General features: G+C 41.0%; 1 protein-coding gene across 1 annotated transcript in view; it reads right to left on the minus strand.

Annotated features, from left to right (window-relative positions):
* Positions 1-1,128: 1,128 nt before the first annotated feature.
* QRICH2 (glutamine rich 2) overlaps positions 1,129-17,398 on the minus strand; it is a 33,133-nt gene continuing 16,863 nt past the window's right edge. Inside the window, exons 12-22 of the mRNA XM_031968642.1 lie at positions 16,249-16,371; positions 15,822-15,896; positions 15,392-15,556; positions 14,917-15,038; positions 11,372-11,437; positions 10,524-10,625; positions 7,368-7,568; positions 6,472-6,619; positions 5,873-5,957; positions 4,091-4,192; positions 1,129-1,373 (exon numbers count right to left, since the gene is read on the minus strand). Of these exons, the coding sequence (XP_031824502.1) occupies positions 1,267-1,373; positions 4,091-4,192; positions 5,873-5,957; positions 6,472-6,619; positions 7,368-7,568; positions 10,524-10,625; positions 11,372-11,437; positions 14,917-15,038; positions 15,392-15,556; positions 15,822-15,896; positions 16,249-16,371 (1,296 nt within the window). The 3' untranslated portion in view covers positions 1,129-1,266. The remainder of the gene's footprint in view (positions 1,374-4,090; positions 4,193-5,872; positions 5,958-6,471; positions 6,620-7,367; positions 7,569-10,523; positions 10,626-11,371; positions 11,438-14,916; positions 15,039-15,391; positions 15,557-15,821; positions 15,897-16,248; positions 16,372-17,398) is intronic.

Genomic DNA, 17,398 nt, shown 5'->3' on the forward strand with positions numbered 1-17,398 from the left:
CAAGCGGCTACCCTCCTTCCCCTTTCACTCAGCGCAGCATCCTGCTGGCAGATGACTGCCTTGGTCCACCCTATTCAACTTGAGGAAGCCAGCATTCACATAGAAAAGGAGGATTAGAACCAGAGCAAGTAGCCCAGGGAGACCCTTGACCCATAGATTCCTAGATTAGGAACCCTGAGCATATTGGAAGAACTTCCACACCACAGGCTGAGCAGATTTCAATGTCAAGTCATGAGGGAGCATGATTTAGGGCACCCTGTAATGGGGAAATGTGCAAAGTTGGGCACATGCTTCACCACCATTCAGAAGAACCTCACCCTTCATTTGGCTAAGAATGGATCTCAGGGTTGGATGATCTATCGCAGAGACAATTAGCAATTTAGAACTATAAGACTAGGGTAGCACCAAGAAGCGCCATTTTTTTTTTTAAAGGCAAGGTGATGTGAGGGTTAATCTGTGGTATTTCAGTCCTTTTTCTCCATCATCACTTCTCCTTAAGATCCATTTTTATCCTTGTCTCTTTGGCATTTTTAGGAAGAAATATGGCACCTAAGTGGTGCAATGAATAGTCAGGAGAATCTAAACTTAAATCCAGCCTCAGATATATACTAGCTGAGCAAGTCACTTAATTCTGATTGCCAAGAAACAGATCTCTTAATGGTCCTTTTTTATTTATTTTTCTAACCCCAGAAATATCTTTTTTCTATTTTTCCCTCTTTTTTTCAGGGGTAATTTATTTTAGTATTTGTGTTTCCTTTGATTGCTACATTTGTTTGCTTTTGGGGGGTATTTATCATGTGTTTGCAAAACAATTAATCTGCTCACTTCTGTGTTTTCTTTTGTAGGAATGCTTTGAATATATCTTTTAATTAATGTGCACCTATTTATTGCTGATTAAATTCAGGTTTGCAGACTACATTTCTGTGTTTCATCTTGAACTACTTTGCTCTTCAGAATACATTATTCCATTCTGTTCTGTGGTTTCTGGTGGTTGCAGAATAGTTTTGTGTTTTGTTGAATTAAGGAAGTGTCATCTTGACCGTTAACATACATTCATTCCCCTCCTCCCCCCCCCCCCCCCCCCCCCCCCCCCCAATCCTTGTGGCTGAATATAAACACTCAGCCATCTTCTTTGCAAACATTTATTGGCAAGTACTATGCGTGAAGTTATGTTTTTTCTGAGGCCTCAGGGTATTCCTGCTTGGTCTTTATCCAGGGCAGAGTAGAGGAGATCCATGTACATCTCGATAAGCATCCTCTGATGTGTTAGGGTAGGTTATTGGGGTTAACGGAGTTGGGGCTTGGTGGGTGTGTGCCATTAAGTTGTGTGAGGCGCCCCTGAGAGGACACAGGTCTGCCCTTTGTTTGCTGGGCTAGAGACAAAAGAAACAACAGGGGTTTAGACTTCTGGCGCCTTCTCCATGCAATCTGGTTAATGTCTAAGAGAGGGCATAGTCCGGAAGAATTCTACAAGAAATACATGCTAAGAAATTCTCTCTACTTAGTAGGCCCAACAGGACAAGGCCTTTTGTTTGCCTAGCTTCACCAGGGCCATACTGACCACAGAACTGAATGTAGGGCTATACTAAAAATCTCAAGGTTAGGATAAAGCCAATGTTTATGGGGATATAAGTTTTAAGTTCTGAATCCTTATACCTAAGTTAAACAAACAAAAAGTCAAATGTACCCCTTTGTCCCTTGTGAATTACAAAATAAACAGGCTTCAACAATTCTTTTAGGGTTCCCTTTTTTGGGTAAAACTCATGCTTGTTGGTATTTCTTCTAAACTCTGCTTTCCATGTATATTTACCCATCCCGCTAAATGTTGTTTAAAACTCCAGTGGGAATAAAGATGACAGGGCTAAGACTAAGATTCCTCCTTAAATATACATTCCTTAGAGCCTTAGGGGAGAGCAGAACAGTCTAAAACTTTGTTAGAGGTCTGAGAAATAGGAGTATGACTGACCATCTGTCAGTTACTATTCCCTTTTTCAAGGAGTCCCAGAGGATACTGTGAAGCAGTCTAAAATGAGCCCAAATGGGCCTGCTGAGTATCTAATTTCTAGTCATAGGACATATTCCCCTCATCCAGTTTAACATTTTCAATTTACTTAGATGGGAATGAACTGTCCAAGGACATACAGCTTACTAGTATTAGAACAGGTACTAGGGACCTAGTTCCCCACTCTAATGTTCTTTTCATTAATCTCCATATTTCTGGAAGAGCCTCCTTTTAAGGACCACCTGGACCCTTCCCTCCTCCAGTTTTGAGGCCCCAAGAGGTAGGTGTCACTCACAGAATCTCAGACCCTTAAAGCTCAAAGGGACCTCAGAAACCATCTCAGCCAGCCCATAATGGAGCAAAAATCCCCCTCACAACATACTACAGTAAATACTTTCAGTTAGGGGAACTTGGCAGCTCATTCCACTTATTAGGAAGTTTTTTTGTTTTGTTTTGTTTTGTTTTGTTTTTTTACATTGACTTCTCAGCGCTCTGCTTTCTGGGCAACATTAAGTCTGAAAGATCTTGGGAAGGAAAAGAAACCGCTTTATGGACAAGAATGTACCTAGTTGTTTTGGGGGCCTTTGGAAAGAACCTTAATGCCTCAGCCACTACTTAAAGGTTATATTAACCAATATCCCAGAAAAACCCATCCTGACAAGATTAGAAGGAAGCAATAAACTGGGAAAACATTTTTGCAGTCAAAGGTTTTGATAACCTCATCTCCAAATATATAGAGAATTGACTCTAATTTATAAAAAATCAAGCCATTCTCCAATTGATAAATGGTCAAAGGATATGAACAGACAATTCCCAGACAAAGAAATTGAAAGTATTTCTAGCCATATGAAAAGATGCTCCAAATCATTATTAATCAGAGAAATGCAAATTAAGACAACTCTGAGATACCACTACATACCTGTCAGATTGGCTAGAATGACAGGGAAAGATAATGTGGAATATTGGAGGGGATGTGGGGAAACTGGAGCACTGATGCATTATTGATGGAATTGTGAACAGATCCAACCATTCTGGAGAACAGTTTGGAATTATCCTCAAAAATTGCATACTCTTTGACCTAGCAGTATTACTACTGGGCTTATACCCCAAGGAGATTTTAAAGAAAGGAAAGGGACCCACATGTGCAAGAATGTTTGTGGCAGCCCTCTTTGTAGTGGCCAGAAACTGGAAACCGACTGGATGCCCATCAATTGGAGAATGACTGAATAAATTGTAGTATATGAATGTTATGGAATATTATTGTTCTGTAAGAAATGACCAGCAGGAGGATTTCAGAAAGGCCTAGAGAGACTTACATGAACTGATGCTGAGTGAAATGAGCAGGACCAGGAGATCATTATATACTTCAACAACAATACTATATGATGATCAATTCTGATGGATGTGGCCCTCTTCAACAATGAGATGAACCAAATCAGTTCCAATAGAGCAGTAATGAATTAAACCAGCTATACCCATCGAAAGAACTCTGGGAGATGACTATAAACCACTACATAGAATTCCCAATCCCTCTATTTTTGTCCGCCTGCATTTTTGATTTCCTTCACAGGATAATTGTACACTATTTCAGAGTCTGATTCTTTTTATACAGCAAAATAACGGTATGGACATGTATACATATATTGTATTTAACATATATTTTAACATATTTAACATGTATTGGTCAACCTGCCATCTGGGGGAGGGGGTGGGGGGATGGAGGGGAAAAATTGGAACAAAAGGATTTGCAACTGTCAATGATGAAAAGTTACCTATGCATATATCCTGTAAATAAAAAGCTATTAAAAAAACAACAACAACAACAAAACCTGTCCTGAGGCAAAATCCAGCTCATGGATAGAATCTAGGATGGAGAAATGCCTAAATCAAGCTCAATCTTGACCCTCCACCCCATGTTTCCCAAGTCTTGAACACTCTCTTTCTCCAATATCCAAAGCCCTCCTTCCCAATCTCCCTTCTGACCTCCTTCCCTTTGATGTCAGAGTCCATAGGGAGGTGCCAGACCTAAGGGGCCCAGGGTTGGGATGGGAAGGAAAAGGATTTCAGGAACAAGGGCCAAATTGTTACCTGACATAGAAGCCACCAACATCTGAGCACTCTGTGGTCTTGAAGGGGATTGCCTATTTTGCCCAACAGGACAGAGATTCTTTGGTTTGTTCTTCAAAGGACCTGGATGTTTCAGGAAGGATAGCAGGAAGATGAACATTAGGGAAAAGGGGTCAGTGCAAGCAGAAAGGCAGACACGGTCACCTTCAGGGATCCACAGGCAAGGGGGACAGCCGGGAAGCTGATCATTGTGGGCTGATATCTCGCTTCCTTTTAGTAGTAATTGTTTTTTTTTTTTTTTTTTTTTTTTTTTTTTTACTTGCGTTTGACTCTTTTTTGAACCCATTTGAGGTTTTCTTGGCAAAGACCCAGGAGTGGTTTGCTATGTCTTTCTCCAGTTCATTTTACTAGTGAGGAGACTGAGGCAAACAGGGTGAAGTGACTTGGCCAGGGTCACAGAGCTGGTGAGGGTCCGAGACTTCCTGACTCCAGACCCTGGACTCAGTCACTGTGGCACCATCCAGCTGCCCAGTTAGACAGTAACCAAGGGCAGAGTATGACTCTTAAGAGTCATGGGTTTAGAGCCAGAAGGTCTCTTAGAGATCTAGCCTTTTACAGAGAAGGAAACTGAGGCTGATCAAGGAAGTGACTTGACTAAGGTCATCCAGCTCGTAAGTAACAGGACTGGGATTTGAACCCCTCAACTCAACTGGGAAACCAGTATAGACAGGTCTTCCTGCCGTGAGGACTTCAACATATTCCTGAAGGGCAGAGGTTGTAGAATCCGCCCTCAGAAACTCATTTTTGTGCTTGGCACAAGGTCCATGGGGAATCTGCACTTTTTGCATGTTGGGGAAGTGGGCTTGGGGTCGAGAGAGGGTGATGCTGGGAGTAGGAAACAAAGCCAAATCCTGTCATTTCATTTCTGCAACATCTCCCATAAGCCCCTTCTCTCTAATAGCACCACCATTCCATGCAGGCCTGCATAATTGCCAAAGCCTGCTGGGAGATCAGCCTGCCTCAAGTTTACCTCTTCATTCCAATCCATCTGCCATTCAGCCATAAAAGTGATTTTCCTAAATGCAGAACTGCTCATGTAACTCCCCTGTCTCCACATTCAATGAATTCCAGTGGTTCTCTATTACCTCCAGGATCAAATACAAAGTGCTTTGTTTGGCATTCATAAACCTTCCTAGCTTTCCAGGATTCTTACACTTTATTCCCTGACATGAACTCTTTGATTTAGTGACACTGGCCTCCTGGCTGTTCCATGAACAAGAAAGTCCATCTCTCAGCTCCAGGCATTTTTCTCTGCCTGTCCCTTATGCCTAAAACATTCTCCTTCCTCTGATCCAACTACTGACATCCCTGGCTTTCTTTAACTCCCAATAAACTCTCACCTTCTATAGGAAGCCTGTCCTAACCTCTCAATTCCAGTGTCTTTTCTCTGTTACTTCCCATTTATCCTGTATATAGCTTGTATGTATATGTGTATATATGTAGGTACACGTGTGTGTATGTATGTTTGCATGTTTTCTTCCCCTTTAGATTATAATCTCCTAAAAGGCAAGGGCTATCTTCTGTTTCTTTTTGTATCCCAGCACACAGGAGATTCTTAATAAATGTTTATTGGTTGCTGAGATCTAGTGTCCTGTGTTGTTGCCTAACTGCCTGGTAAAAGTCAGCTTAATGCAGACCTAGTGATTTACAAGTGAGGAGACTGAGGCAGACAGGGTGAAGTGACTTGGCCAGGGTCACTTACAGGGTAGGGATACAGGTGATTCTGTGCACCTGTATACTCACTTTCCTTATTTGGGATTCCAGGAAGCCTTGTCTCCAACCTTCCCTTGTAGATATGTCCATCTAGGCCCAAGATGTCCACTTCATGCTGCAAGGACATATCACCATCACTATGGGGTTGCCCAAGACCTCCCATCCTCAAACTACCAACTTGCATCAGTCATCCATATCTATGTCAGAAGTTCTTAACCTTTTTTGTGTCAGGGACAAAACACTCTAGGGACCCCTGTTCAGAATAATGTTTTCAAGTAAACAAAATACACACAAACGAAATCAATTACAGAGACATAGAGTTATATAAATTTTTAAAATAGTAAGTTCATGGACCTAGGTTAGGAGGAACTCCTTAACCAGAAGAATGATAAGGGGATCATAGGGACCTTTTTATAACTCCCTTTCCATCCACTTCATGAATAAAGTCATCCCTATGGCCTCAGAAAGATATGTGCTAGAATGACAAAGGTAGACAGAACTTCCTGTGAGTGAAGTCTGTGAGATATATATACTTTCCATAAATTTAAGCTCTATAGTTGTAAGGCAGGTAAATCTTGGCTTCCCTTGCCACTTTCCTGTGCTCTTCTCCCCAGCTAAGGTCTCCATACCTTTAAGGCCTGTCCATCTTCTGTAGGATAGACACACTGAGCCAGGTGCTGTAGGCGGGCATAGCGGCGATAGGGGAAGGTAAGTGTATGGCTGCCACCACAACGTCGTGGCACTGACATGTAGGAGTAATCTGGCATATCTTGAATCCTGTGAAAGACAATAGCTATAGGTTCACCAGACAATCATAATGAGGGTGATGGAACAGGATATACCGCTCACTCTGCAGGACAGTAGGCAATGAATTGAATAGCTCTCTTTGGGGAGTCAGAGGACGATGGCTAGTCAATGCTCCCTTCCAGTAGAGGGAAGAAGGGAGTGACTCATAGAGTGGCAGGAGGTACAATAAGTATAGCATAAAAAGGGCCATGTCCCAGTCGGGAGAGCTGCAATCAAGAGGCATTGTGAATTGGGAACACACACATACACTGGTTATTTATTATTATTATTATTATTATTATTATTATTTGCCTTTCTTTTTATCATCAGTGCTTAGTACAGTTCTGGCACAGAGTAGGCACTTAACGTTAAATGAATGATTGACACTCTCACCAAACAAAAAAAATATAATCAACATGAATCAACTACAGAGAGAGAGAGAGATTATATGGGGAAAAGATGAACAAAGAAAACTGACTGCATCTCATCCTTCTTATCTTCCCTGTTATTCTGGATAGACTTCAGTTTTTTCTATTTCATTTTTTTCCCCAGAAGGAGGGTGGGGAGTAAGGCACTCAGAGTCCTATCACTTCAGAGGCCAAATAAGAATTTTGAGATGTTTGGAGCATTCCAGATGCTTTATCAGAATGACAAGGGTCATCCCAGAACTTTTGTCTCATCTCTAAGCATGTCCTCCTAAGCCCACCTCCTCAGGGTACAGGGCTTCCCATTGTCCTACCGTTTGTAGTAGGAGGAACTGAGGCACTGGGCCTGGATCAGCTCCCTGATCATCTGGCTGCTGGCTTTGACGGAGCCTCCAAAATGAATCTGTACCTTCTCTATATCCATCAGCATCTTGGAGTGCATGGAATGCAGGCGGCCTACACTTCGTTCCAGCTGTCCTAGTTCCATGCGTTGGAAGGCAGGGCCCAACCTCATGCTGGGGGTGATAGAGTAGAGAGGGGTTGTTAATCTTTGTCCCAAAGCAAACTATGGGAAGTGGTCCAATCCCTTTACCTTATCCTTAACCCTAACTTGGAACTAGGCCAATTATTTCCAAGCCTAGGTTAGGGCTGTATTCCTGGATGCTCCACTTTTCTAGTTCAGCTTCCTGAAATTTCATCCAGACCCCAGAATAGAGAGATATTTCCTCTTAACAATAGAGGCCTCTGGCAGGAGCCCTCTGCTCAATTCTATTGCATTCTCTTCTTTGTTAGAGGCCTACTGTGTGCCGCACTGTGGTTGGCAGTATGGGAGAGACAACAGAAATACAATTATCACCCACCTTAAAAGTCATTATGGTAGAGCAGAAAGAGATTCACGTACAAGGGCAGAAGATTCTAGTCCCAGTTGTGTGATCGGGCAAAGCTTTTTAACTAACTTCTTTTGGACCTACTTTTTTAATCTGTAAAGGGAAGACAATAGCTCTCATTTCTCTACTGCCTTTAGGTTTTCCTAATTAAGCATCCTCTCTACAACAAGAGCAGGAGATAGTTCCTACTGTTTTCCTACTGTAAGACTAATCTTCCAGGGTGGTTGTGGGGATCAGACAAGCTAAGGCAGGGAAGAGCTTTGTTTTCTAAAATTCGAGGGAAACACTATTCAAATATTTCCTATGGGAAAAGGCAAGGCACAGATACTGATACATATTCAGACATGGAAAGAGCTATCATTGCTGCAGTGGCAATGCTCTTCCACTTCAGCTAGAAAGGCTTGTGACTTCTTTTCCCGGGAATTTTTAATCATTTTTCCATCAGCCCTTTGTAGAAGATCCACCCATTGTCTTAAGAGTCTTTCTTGTGTTCTCTTTTGTTGGGGGAAAGGGAATATCAGTTTTCCACTTTGGTTGTCATCAAAAGAAAGAGGAGATTACATAGTAGAAGAGGAGTTACCATAGGATGTTACATTTAATATAATTGGTCTGGAAGACCAATGATGAAGCATACTACCTACCTCTTAATAGAGATACAAAGATACAAAGAAACAGGCATTTTGCATAATGCAGGCATTTGTTTTGCTTGACTATATTTTTGGTAACATTTTTCTTTTCTTTTTTTTTTTTTTCTTCCCTTTTTTCTAGTAGGGAGAGAAAATAGGGTTTGTTTTTTTTTAATTGTTGTTGCTCATCAAAAACCATTTAATTTCATTTAAAAATAAATTCAATGTCACGGGGAATCACAGCATGTAGAGAGTATTTTACAAAAGTTTGTGAATGAGCAAATTGACAGAATGTATGATTTGGCAAGGTAAAAAAAAAACAAAAAACATTGTATATTTCTACTAAAAAAAATCAATGGTCATGGAGACCTGGGTTCAAGTCTCAGTTGAGCCACTTAACTAAGTCACTTTATCTTTGTGGGTTTCAGTTTCTTCATCTGTAAAATGGGCATGATAATACCTGTTCTAAGGTTCTTGTGAGGAATCAGATGAGCTAATGTACTGTCATTGACTGTTAGATCTGAAAGAGACATCAGAGACCCTTTGGTCCAAATGCCATCCATTCCTCTCTCCTATTTAACAGATTAAATAAGTATAGTAATTAAATAATTAATGGGGAATTTAGAGAGAGAGATATTGGTGTTGGCCAGTTCTACAGAGATTTTCCAATGGCAACTTTATGCTAAAGCTGGAATTGTCTACTCATCGTCCTTGAAACAGGATTTAAAATTTAAACTGAACTGAGCCCAATCACTCATCCTACTGATCTCCAAACAAGTTGTACTTATGGAGTCTGGGGGAGTCAAGTTTATGAGCCCTGGAACTAAAAATGCCTTTCAGCAGAGCCTCAAATGTCTCACACAAGGAATGATGTCTCTCCATGACCTCCAAGATCCAACACAAAATCCTCAGTTTGGCTTTAAAAGTATTTCATAAACTGGACCCTTCCTATCTCTCCAGTGGATGGAGTGCCAGGCTCATCTTCCAGACTTACTAGCTGTGTGACCTTGAACAAGTCACTTAACCCAGTTTTCCCTTCAGTTTTTTTTCCTTTAAAACAAGCTGGAGAAGGAATGACAAATCACTACAGTACCTTTGCCAAGAAACGCCCAAATGAGGGCATGACCAAAAAATGACTGAAAGCAACAAATAGTGATCCGGTAACATTGGGAGCATTTCATCTCCCACTGGCTCTATGCCTTTATCTAGTCCTAAAATGCTCTCTCCTTTCTTACCTGGTTTTCCTGGCTTCCTTCAAGATTCAGCTCAAATCCAGTCTTCAAGATATGCCTGCTCCCAGAGCCTCTCCTGGTCACTAGGACTCCCAATAGCTTCCCTTTGAGATTACTTTCCTTTTAAAATCCATGTATTTTATATGCACATAAGTCATTTGCATGTTATCTCATCATTAGAATGTGAGTTCCTTGAGGGCAGAGATCATGTTTTGTCTTTCTTTGTAAACCTACTGCTTGGCATAGTGCCTGGCACACAGTAAGTTATTAAAATGCTTGTTAATTAATTGGTCCCTATACATGAATGCTTGTTGATCTGCTCCCCATCTTCACTTTCTCCTCTGCCCCCCCATGACTCTGTCGCCCCAAATGATGGGTTTTATTCCTTGCTCTGTAACTTAAGGTGAGTTGTCTGAAGGATATAGATGAGTACTCAGCAGAGTCCTGGGTAGAACTCAGTTTTAGCAGAAAATGGACCATAAAAAAGAGGTCAGCACTAGGACCTGTAGCTAGAACTCTGGGGAGAGGCTGGATTGGGGGAGCTTTCATCTACCTTAATGATTCAATCATTTCTGGTGCTCCAAGCCTTATCCCCACAAAGCAACAAATCCTTTGACCCAACTCCAATATACTTCTTTGAGTCTCTTCTCCAGCTCTCTAGAAATTGACACTATCTCTGATATCCCTGTTCACACAGGGCTTCTTCAGCCAGAGCCATCCCATACTTGCGGCTTTGCTGCCGAACTTGCTCCAGTTCATAGATGGTATAGGGACGGTTAGAACGATGTGCTGGCAGTCCTGGGCCACTAGGCACTGAGGGGATGATTCTGTCCATGGAGAATGGGAACAACATGAGCAATACAGATTAATTTAAGTCCACTTATGATTCCTACATAAATTCAGTTGGGGGAGGGGCAAGTAGTGACAAGAGCTCTCTCCTCTATCGTATTCATCAGTTTTTCAAGAAAATTTGTATCCTAGAGTGATGGATAAAGGCCATATCTTTTCAGATCAGGGGATCTGAACTCTGCAATGGCATACAATCTTGGCCTTGAGAACCATCTTAGATTATGGCACAGTTGGCCTTTACCATTCTGATCCCCTTTGTTCTATCCATTTTATATTAGTGAGAGTGGCTAAATAATTCACCCCAGAGATATTAGTTATGACTTGGACCTTGGACCTTGCCTAAGAATTTGAACAAATATCCAATAAGACTTCTATTTCATTAAAAAAAAAAAAAAAAAAAGAGCTCCTAACATCTCATAGAAGATTATTACTTTCCTTTACCCCCACAACAATCTGCTAAATACATCTTCCCAGACCCAGGGAAGGAGATGGTCTTTATATTAGGTATAAATAAGTAAGTAATAATAAGAGTAATAATTTATACAACGCTTTAAGGTTTACAAGGTACTTTCCAAATATTTACCTCAACATGAGAGTTGGAGAGTTAGAGAGAGAAGGAAGAAAGGTAAGGGAGAGTTAAGAAATTAGGAAGACACTGTCCTAGGAAAGAGTTAGGAAGACAAATGAAGTTTCTCTAAAGGGATGGTGGTATATAAGCACTCACGGTCCAGGTACAGCTGTTTCCAAGGGGCGGTCACATGAAAGGCAATGGAAATGGGCCAAAAGCTGCCTGTTGGGATAGAAAAGCTGAGGGTAAATCCTCCTGCATATCATGTTATGTGAAAGACAAAGAACACTGGAGGGATTTCTTATCTTTACTCCAAGAATAGTACTGAACCTCTCTTTGTAGTGGCCAGAAACTGGAAACTGAGTGGATGCCCATCAATTGGAGAATGGCTGAATTGTGGTATATACATGTTATGGAATATTATTGTTCTGTAAGAAATGACCAGCAGAATGATTTCAGAAAGTCCTGGAGAGACTTACATGAACTGATGCTGGGTGGAATGAGCAGAACCGAGAGATCATTATATACTTCAACAACAATACTATGTGTGGATCAATTCTGATGAATGTGGCCCTCTTCAACAATAAGATGAACCAAATCAGCTCCATTTGTTCAATAATGAATAGAACCAGCTACACCCAGAGAAAGAACTCTGGGAAAGGAATGTGAACCACTACATAGCATTCTCAATCCCTCTATTTTTGTCCACCTGCATTTTTTATTTCCTTCACAGATTAACTGGACATCATTTCAAAGTCTGATTCTTTTTGTACAGCAAAATAACTGTATGGACATGTATACATATATTGTATTTAACTTATACTTTAACATATTTAACATGTATTGGTCAACCTGCCATCTGGGGGAAGGGGTGGGGGGATGGAGAGGAAAAATTGGAACAAAAGGATTTGCAATTGTCAGCGCTGAAAAATCACCCATACATATATCTTGTAAATAAAAAGCTATAATTAAAAAAAAGAATAGTGCTGAACCCTGTGACAAAAAAAGCAGGGAACACATAAGTTGGAGATAAAGCCTGAGTAAAAATAACCCTGAAACTAAATGCATTATTGGTGGAGTTGTGAAATGATCTAACCATTCTGGAGAGCAATTTGGAACTATGCTCAAAGGGCTACAAAACTGTGCAGAGTCTTTGATCCAGCAGTGTCTCTATTGGGTCTTTATCCCAAAGACATCATAAAAGAGAGAAAAGGACCCACATGTGCAAAAATGATTGTAACAGCCCTTTTTATATGGCAAGGAACTGGAAACTGAGTGGATGCCTGTCAGTTGGGGAATGGTTGAAGAAGTTATGGTATATGAATGTAATGGAATATTATTGTTCTATAAGAAATGATGAGTAGACTGATTTCAGAAAAGTCTGGAAAGACTTATATGAGTCTTTCCAGTGAAGTGAAGAGAGTAGAACCAAGAGAACAAAATAACAAGATTATGTGATGATCAACTGTAATGGACTTGGCTCTTTTCAACAATATGGTGATCTAAGATAATTCTAATAGATTTAGGATGGAAAATGTCATCTGTATCCAGAGATAGAACTATGAAGACTGAATGTGGATTGAAGCAGAGTAATTTCACCTTTTTTTAGTTTGCTTTTTCTTTCTTGTGGTTTTCTCTCTTTTGGTGTGGTTTTTCTTGTATAATATCACAAATATGGAAATATAAGAGATTCAAGGCAATTCCAATAGACTTATAATGGAAAGTATCATTTGCATCGAGAGAGTGAACTATGGAGACTGAAGGTGGATCAAAGCATAATATTTTCACCTTGTTGTTTTTTTTTTCATGATTCCCCCCTCCCCCCAATCTGATTTTTATTGCACAGTATGACAAATGTGGAAATTTGTTTGGAAGAACTGTACATAGTCTAGCCTATATTGGATTGCTTGCTGTCTTGGGGAGAGAAGAGGGTGGGGGAGAGGGAGAAAAATCTGGAATGCAAGGTTTTGCAAAGATTAATGTTGAAAACTATCATTGCATGTATTTAGAAAAATAAAATATTTTAAAAATTAAAAAAAATACTTTAATCCCACCCCTGAGGACTTGCCAAGGATCAGGGTAGGTAGCATCTGCTCATGCACAAGATGGTCACATACAGAAATATCTACACACATAACTGTGACATTTTAAAAGTTTGAGGGAGTTTCTGGGTAATTTAATTATTTTATTAATAAAGTTAGCAAGTTTATTAATAAAACAAAGTCAGTGGCACTCTTGAATGCTAAAGACTTCTTAAGGTGATGGGCTTACAGTTTATATGACTTTGTAATAGTAGGTGATAATCAATTCTAATTTGTTAATTTAATTTAATTTTATTTTATTTTATTTTTTGCTGAGGCAATTGGGGTCAAGTGATTTGCCCAGGATCACACAGCTCAGGTCCTCCTGACTTCAGGGCTGGTGCTCTATCCACTGCGCCACCTAGCTGCCCCAATTGGTTAACAATTGATGAGAAAATGAGTATTGTAATGGAAGGTGGGCTATATAAAAATGAGGGTCTTGAGGTACATGATTTGGATTATCCTAGCCTTGGTCAAAGAGACTCATCAATTTCCATATCACCTGTCTCACAAAAAGGGGGAAGCCACATTTTCCTAGACATGTCTGTGTAAATACAATGACAGAAATCCTCCCATTAGCCCAAACTTAAGAATTTCTTTTGCTGTCTTTGAGAAAGATTTCCTACACCACTTGATTTCTAGATAAGTAAGTAGAAAAGGAGAAAAACCTTGGTTCTGATTCAATAATCAGTTATGAATACGAGAGAGAAATAATTTATCTCACATCCATAAACTACACATATTCACATTCACATATGTACAGGTCAGTCATATTTCTCTCTGTAGGTGCCACATCTTCTTTCTCATTTGGGGATCTCTTTCAGGCTGTGATGGGTGGATTCTTTCAATTCCCATTTTCCCTTTTGGTTCTAGGATATTGGAGCAGTTTTTCTTTATAATTTCTTGAAATATGTTGCTAGAAATATCTTTCTATGATCATGGCTTTCAGGAAGTCTGATAATTCTTAAATTATTTCTCCTTGACACAAATTCTTTCCCAGGAGGAAAAGCAGACTGACAGAGGACAAGTCTGCCCTAGCACATTCCAGGTGGAACCTAATGTAGTTCCCTGGCTACTTGGGAACTGTGGCTACTTAGGATATTTACAAATTCATTATGATAATTTGCTAGTGCCCTCTAGAGGCCCACCCAGAAAAGCTGGGATCTGAGCTCTGCTACCTTCCAGGTTTCCTAGTATCATATTCATATTTTCACAGGATGATAGTATCTCAGGCTGAGATAGTCCAGTTCAACCCAATTTATGCAGGGAGGTAGAATTATGCTCCAATATTGTCACGCCCTTGGTGGTTCTGGATATTTCAGCTATCCTACTCTTGTAGAACAGGTAGGTGCAGAGGAAACCTGGGGAGTGAAACCCACACACATATCCAAGTCTCTCCTGGGCCCTTACAGAGAGAGCACAGTGTGAAAAGTCTGCCTCGATCCCCTCTCCCAGAACAAGGGAGTCCACTGACCTGTCGGTATTGGTCGTTCCATCCTGTGGTCTTGCCACTGACTCCTGAGGCCCCTTTACCTTCATTTGTGCTGGACCATTCCAGTTCCCCTCCCTACCCCACCCCCACCCAAGTGTGATCTCACAGTGTCTGCCCACTTAGTTCACCTGCGCATGGCAGCAGCTTCGTCAGACTGATAGAGTGGGGACTGCTCCTTCAGCTGCTTGCGTAAGGACTTCCACCTATCCTCTAGCAACTTCTTCACTGGGTCTAACTCTAGGCGATCCAGCTTCCTCAGGAAAAACAAGGATTGATGTTTAGGAAGGTATGGATATCCAAGGGAACAAGAAAACAAGGAAAAGGCAAGGGGAGGGGGAACGATAGCAATAATTCCAAGCCACATTCCACCTTTTGAAGATAGTAGAAAATCCTTAACATTGAAGATAGTAGAAAATCCTTGGCATAGAGGGCAAGATTACCTAATGTAGCTATCTGGGCACAATTTTTTTAGTTTGTTTTCTCCTCATGCCATCTAAAGATGTACAAACTCCTGAGATCTTGCCATCTTCAGCTCTTTGAATGCCCAGGTACCCTCAGGGAGTAGGTACCCAAGAATTCCAACTCCAAAGTAGGGTCCCTCACCTTGGTGTCCATTTCTACCAGGAGCTTGTCCAGTACTTTCTTCCAGTCCTTCTCTTGCCCAGTCATCTTTTTCAGCAGATCTTGCATCATTTGGTTCAGCTGCTCTGTGGTGGCATCAAACTGAATCCGACTCACTTTGGCAGCAAGGGCAGTCTTATCTGCTTTCTGTCTCAGGAGAGTTAAAGGAGGTGCCCACAGTGGGTAAGGGCAATGGAGGCATTCCCCAACGAATTTGTCTCTCTAGGGACACACTCCATCTCAACCACTCACCTGATATCTACCCAAGAGATATCACTGGAGATATATTGGTTGGGCAGCAACCAATCTCTTTCATTTTCCCCCCCCCACATGTCCCCACCACCTCAACCTCAAATGCATTTCAAAGAATTAGCTGGTACAACAGGCCTGTTAAGTGTGCATGACCTCTCACCACGTCAATCTCCAAATCCAGATGTTCTCTGTTAGCTTTCTCCTTCTTTAGCTTTTCTAGGGATTGATACAGCACCTGGGTAGAAGGTTGAGAGGGAAAGAGACAGAAATAAAAGCATTGGATGTAGTGGAATGAGTTGGGAGTGAGGGAGGCTATGTCAAGAATAGAGTTAAGTTTGAGCCCAAGAAAAATCTCCAGTCCTACAGGTTAATATATCCCTCTGTGTGATTCTGAAGCAGGGTGATGGGTAGAGATAGAGGACCTAAGGATGCCATTTTGAAATTGGTTAAGGTGACGCTTCCTTCTACCTCATGAGAATCACTAAGGGCCAGACTTGTGGCTGGGAGAACTCATGCATTTCTAGCCTTTTCCCCTTCTCATTCCTGCCCCTTCCTCCCAGTACAACCCAGCCTCGCCCAAATCTCACATCAATGTCCTTCTGCTTTTGCCTGTGATCCTCAATGAGATTGCCTGTGGTGACGTTAAGTTTTTCACAGTCACCTTGCACCTGAAGTATTGTGGCCTGGATATGACCCAGCAGCTCTTCATCCTGAGGGGTGGGGACGAAGGACAAAAGGAAGCTATTTTAAGGCTAATGGCTTGACTCTTGCCCTCCCCACAAACTCATAGACCTTTCTTTCAGGATATGTCAAAGTCCCAAGTCAGGTTATGTGAAATAGACAGCAGCCTACTAAAGAACTGATCAACCCCAAGGGATGTACTGAAGAAACACTGAGTAGTTGTACTTTCCTGGTGTAGTTTAGGGGATAAATTTTGCTCTTTCTCAACACCCCCAGCCCAGCATCTGAAAGTAGGCAGGATCTCTACCTAATGATCTAGCACTATGGAAATGTATGTTCTAAAGGTGGGATTAATAGGTCCCCTCCAGCTCTGTTTCTTTATTGCATGGAATCTCATGTTTCTGAATAATTAGTGCAGATAATGTGATGGAGTGTAACAAGCATTCATTAAATTATTCTTGCCCTCAAAATGTTTACATCTTCCTGTAAGTGGAAACAATAGATTAGAGAAGTATATACAACATATCTGCAAGGAAGCTAAAGGGCACAGTGGATAGAGCACTGGTCCTGGAGTCATGAGAACTTGAATTCAAATGTGTCCTTAGCCACTTGGCACTTATTAGCTATGTGACTCTGGGCAAGTCACTTAACTGCAATTGCCTCACAAAAATAACAAATAAAACTCAACACATTTGCAAAGTAAATATCAAGTAATACCTAATAACTTGGGAGAGCAGGATAGGCCTCTTCTAGGATCCTTGAAGTGAGACAATATGGATATACAGTGGAAAGAACACTGGCTTTTGAGGAAGAGGACCTAAAGTTAAATTCCTCTCTAATGTATATATACCTGTTTAGCTGGATTATAGGATGTATAAAAGGGAGTAATGTGTAGTAAGCCTGGAAACAGTCTAGAATCAGATTTGTGAAGGAATTTAAATGTTAAATAAAAAAGTTTGTATCTTTATCCTAGAAGCAAAAGGGAGCCCTTGGGCAGAAGAATGACCTAGTCAAATATGTGTTTGTAAAATGGCAACTTGGTATTGTGTTGAGGAT

This window comes from Sarcophilus harrisii, chromosome 4, assembly GCF_902635505.1.
Source record: "Sarcophilus harrisii chromosome 4, mSarHar1.11, whole genome shotgun sequence".
Classification (NCBI taxonomy): Eukaryota; Metazoa; Chordata; class Mammalia; order Dasyuromorphia; family Dasyuridae; genus Sarcophilus; species Sarcophilus harrisii.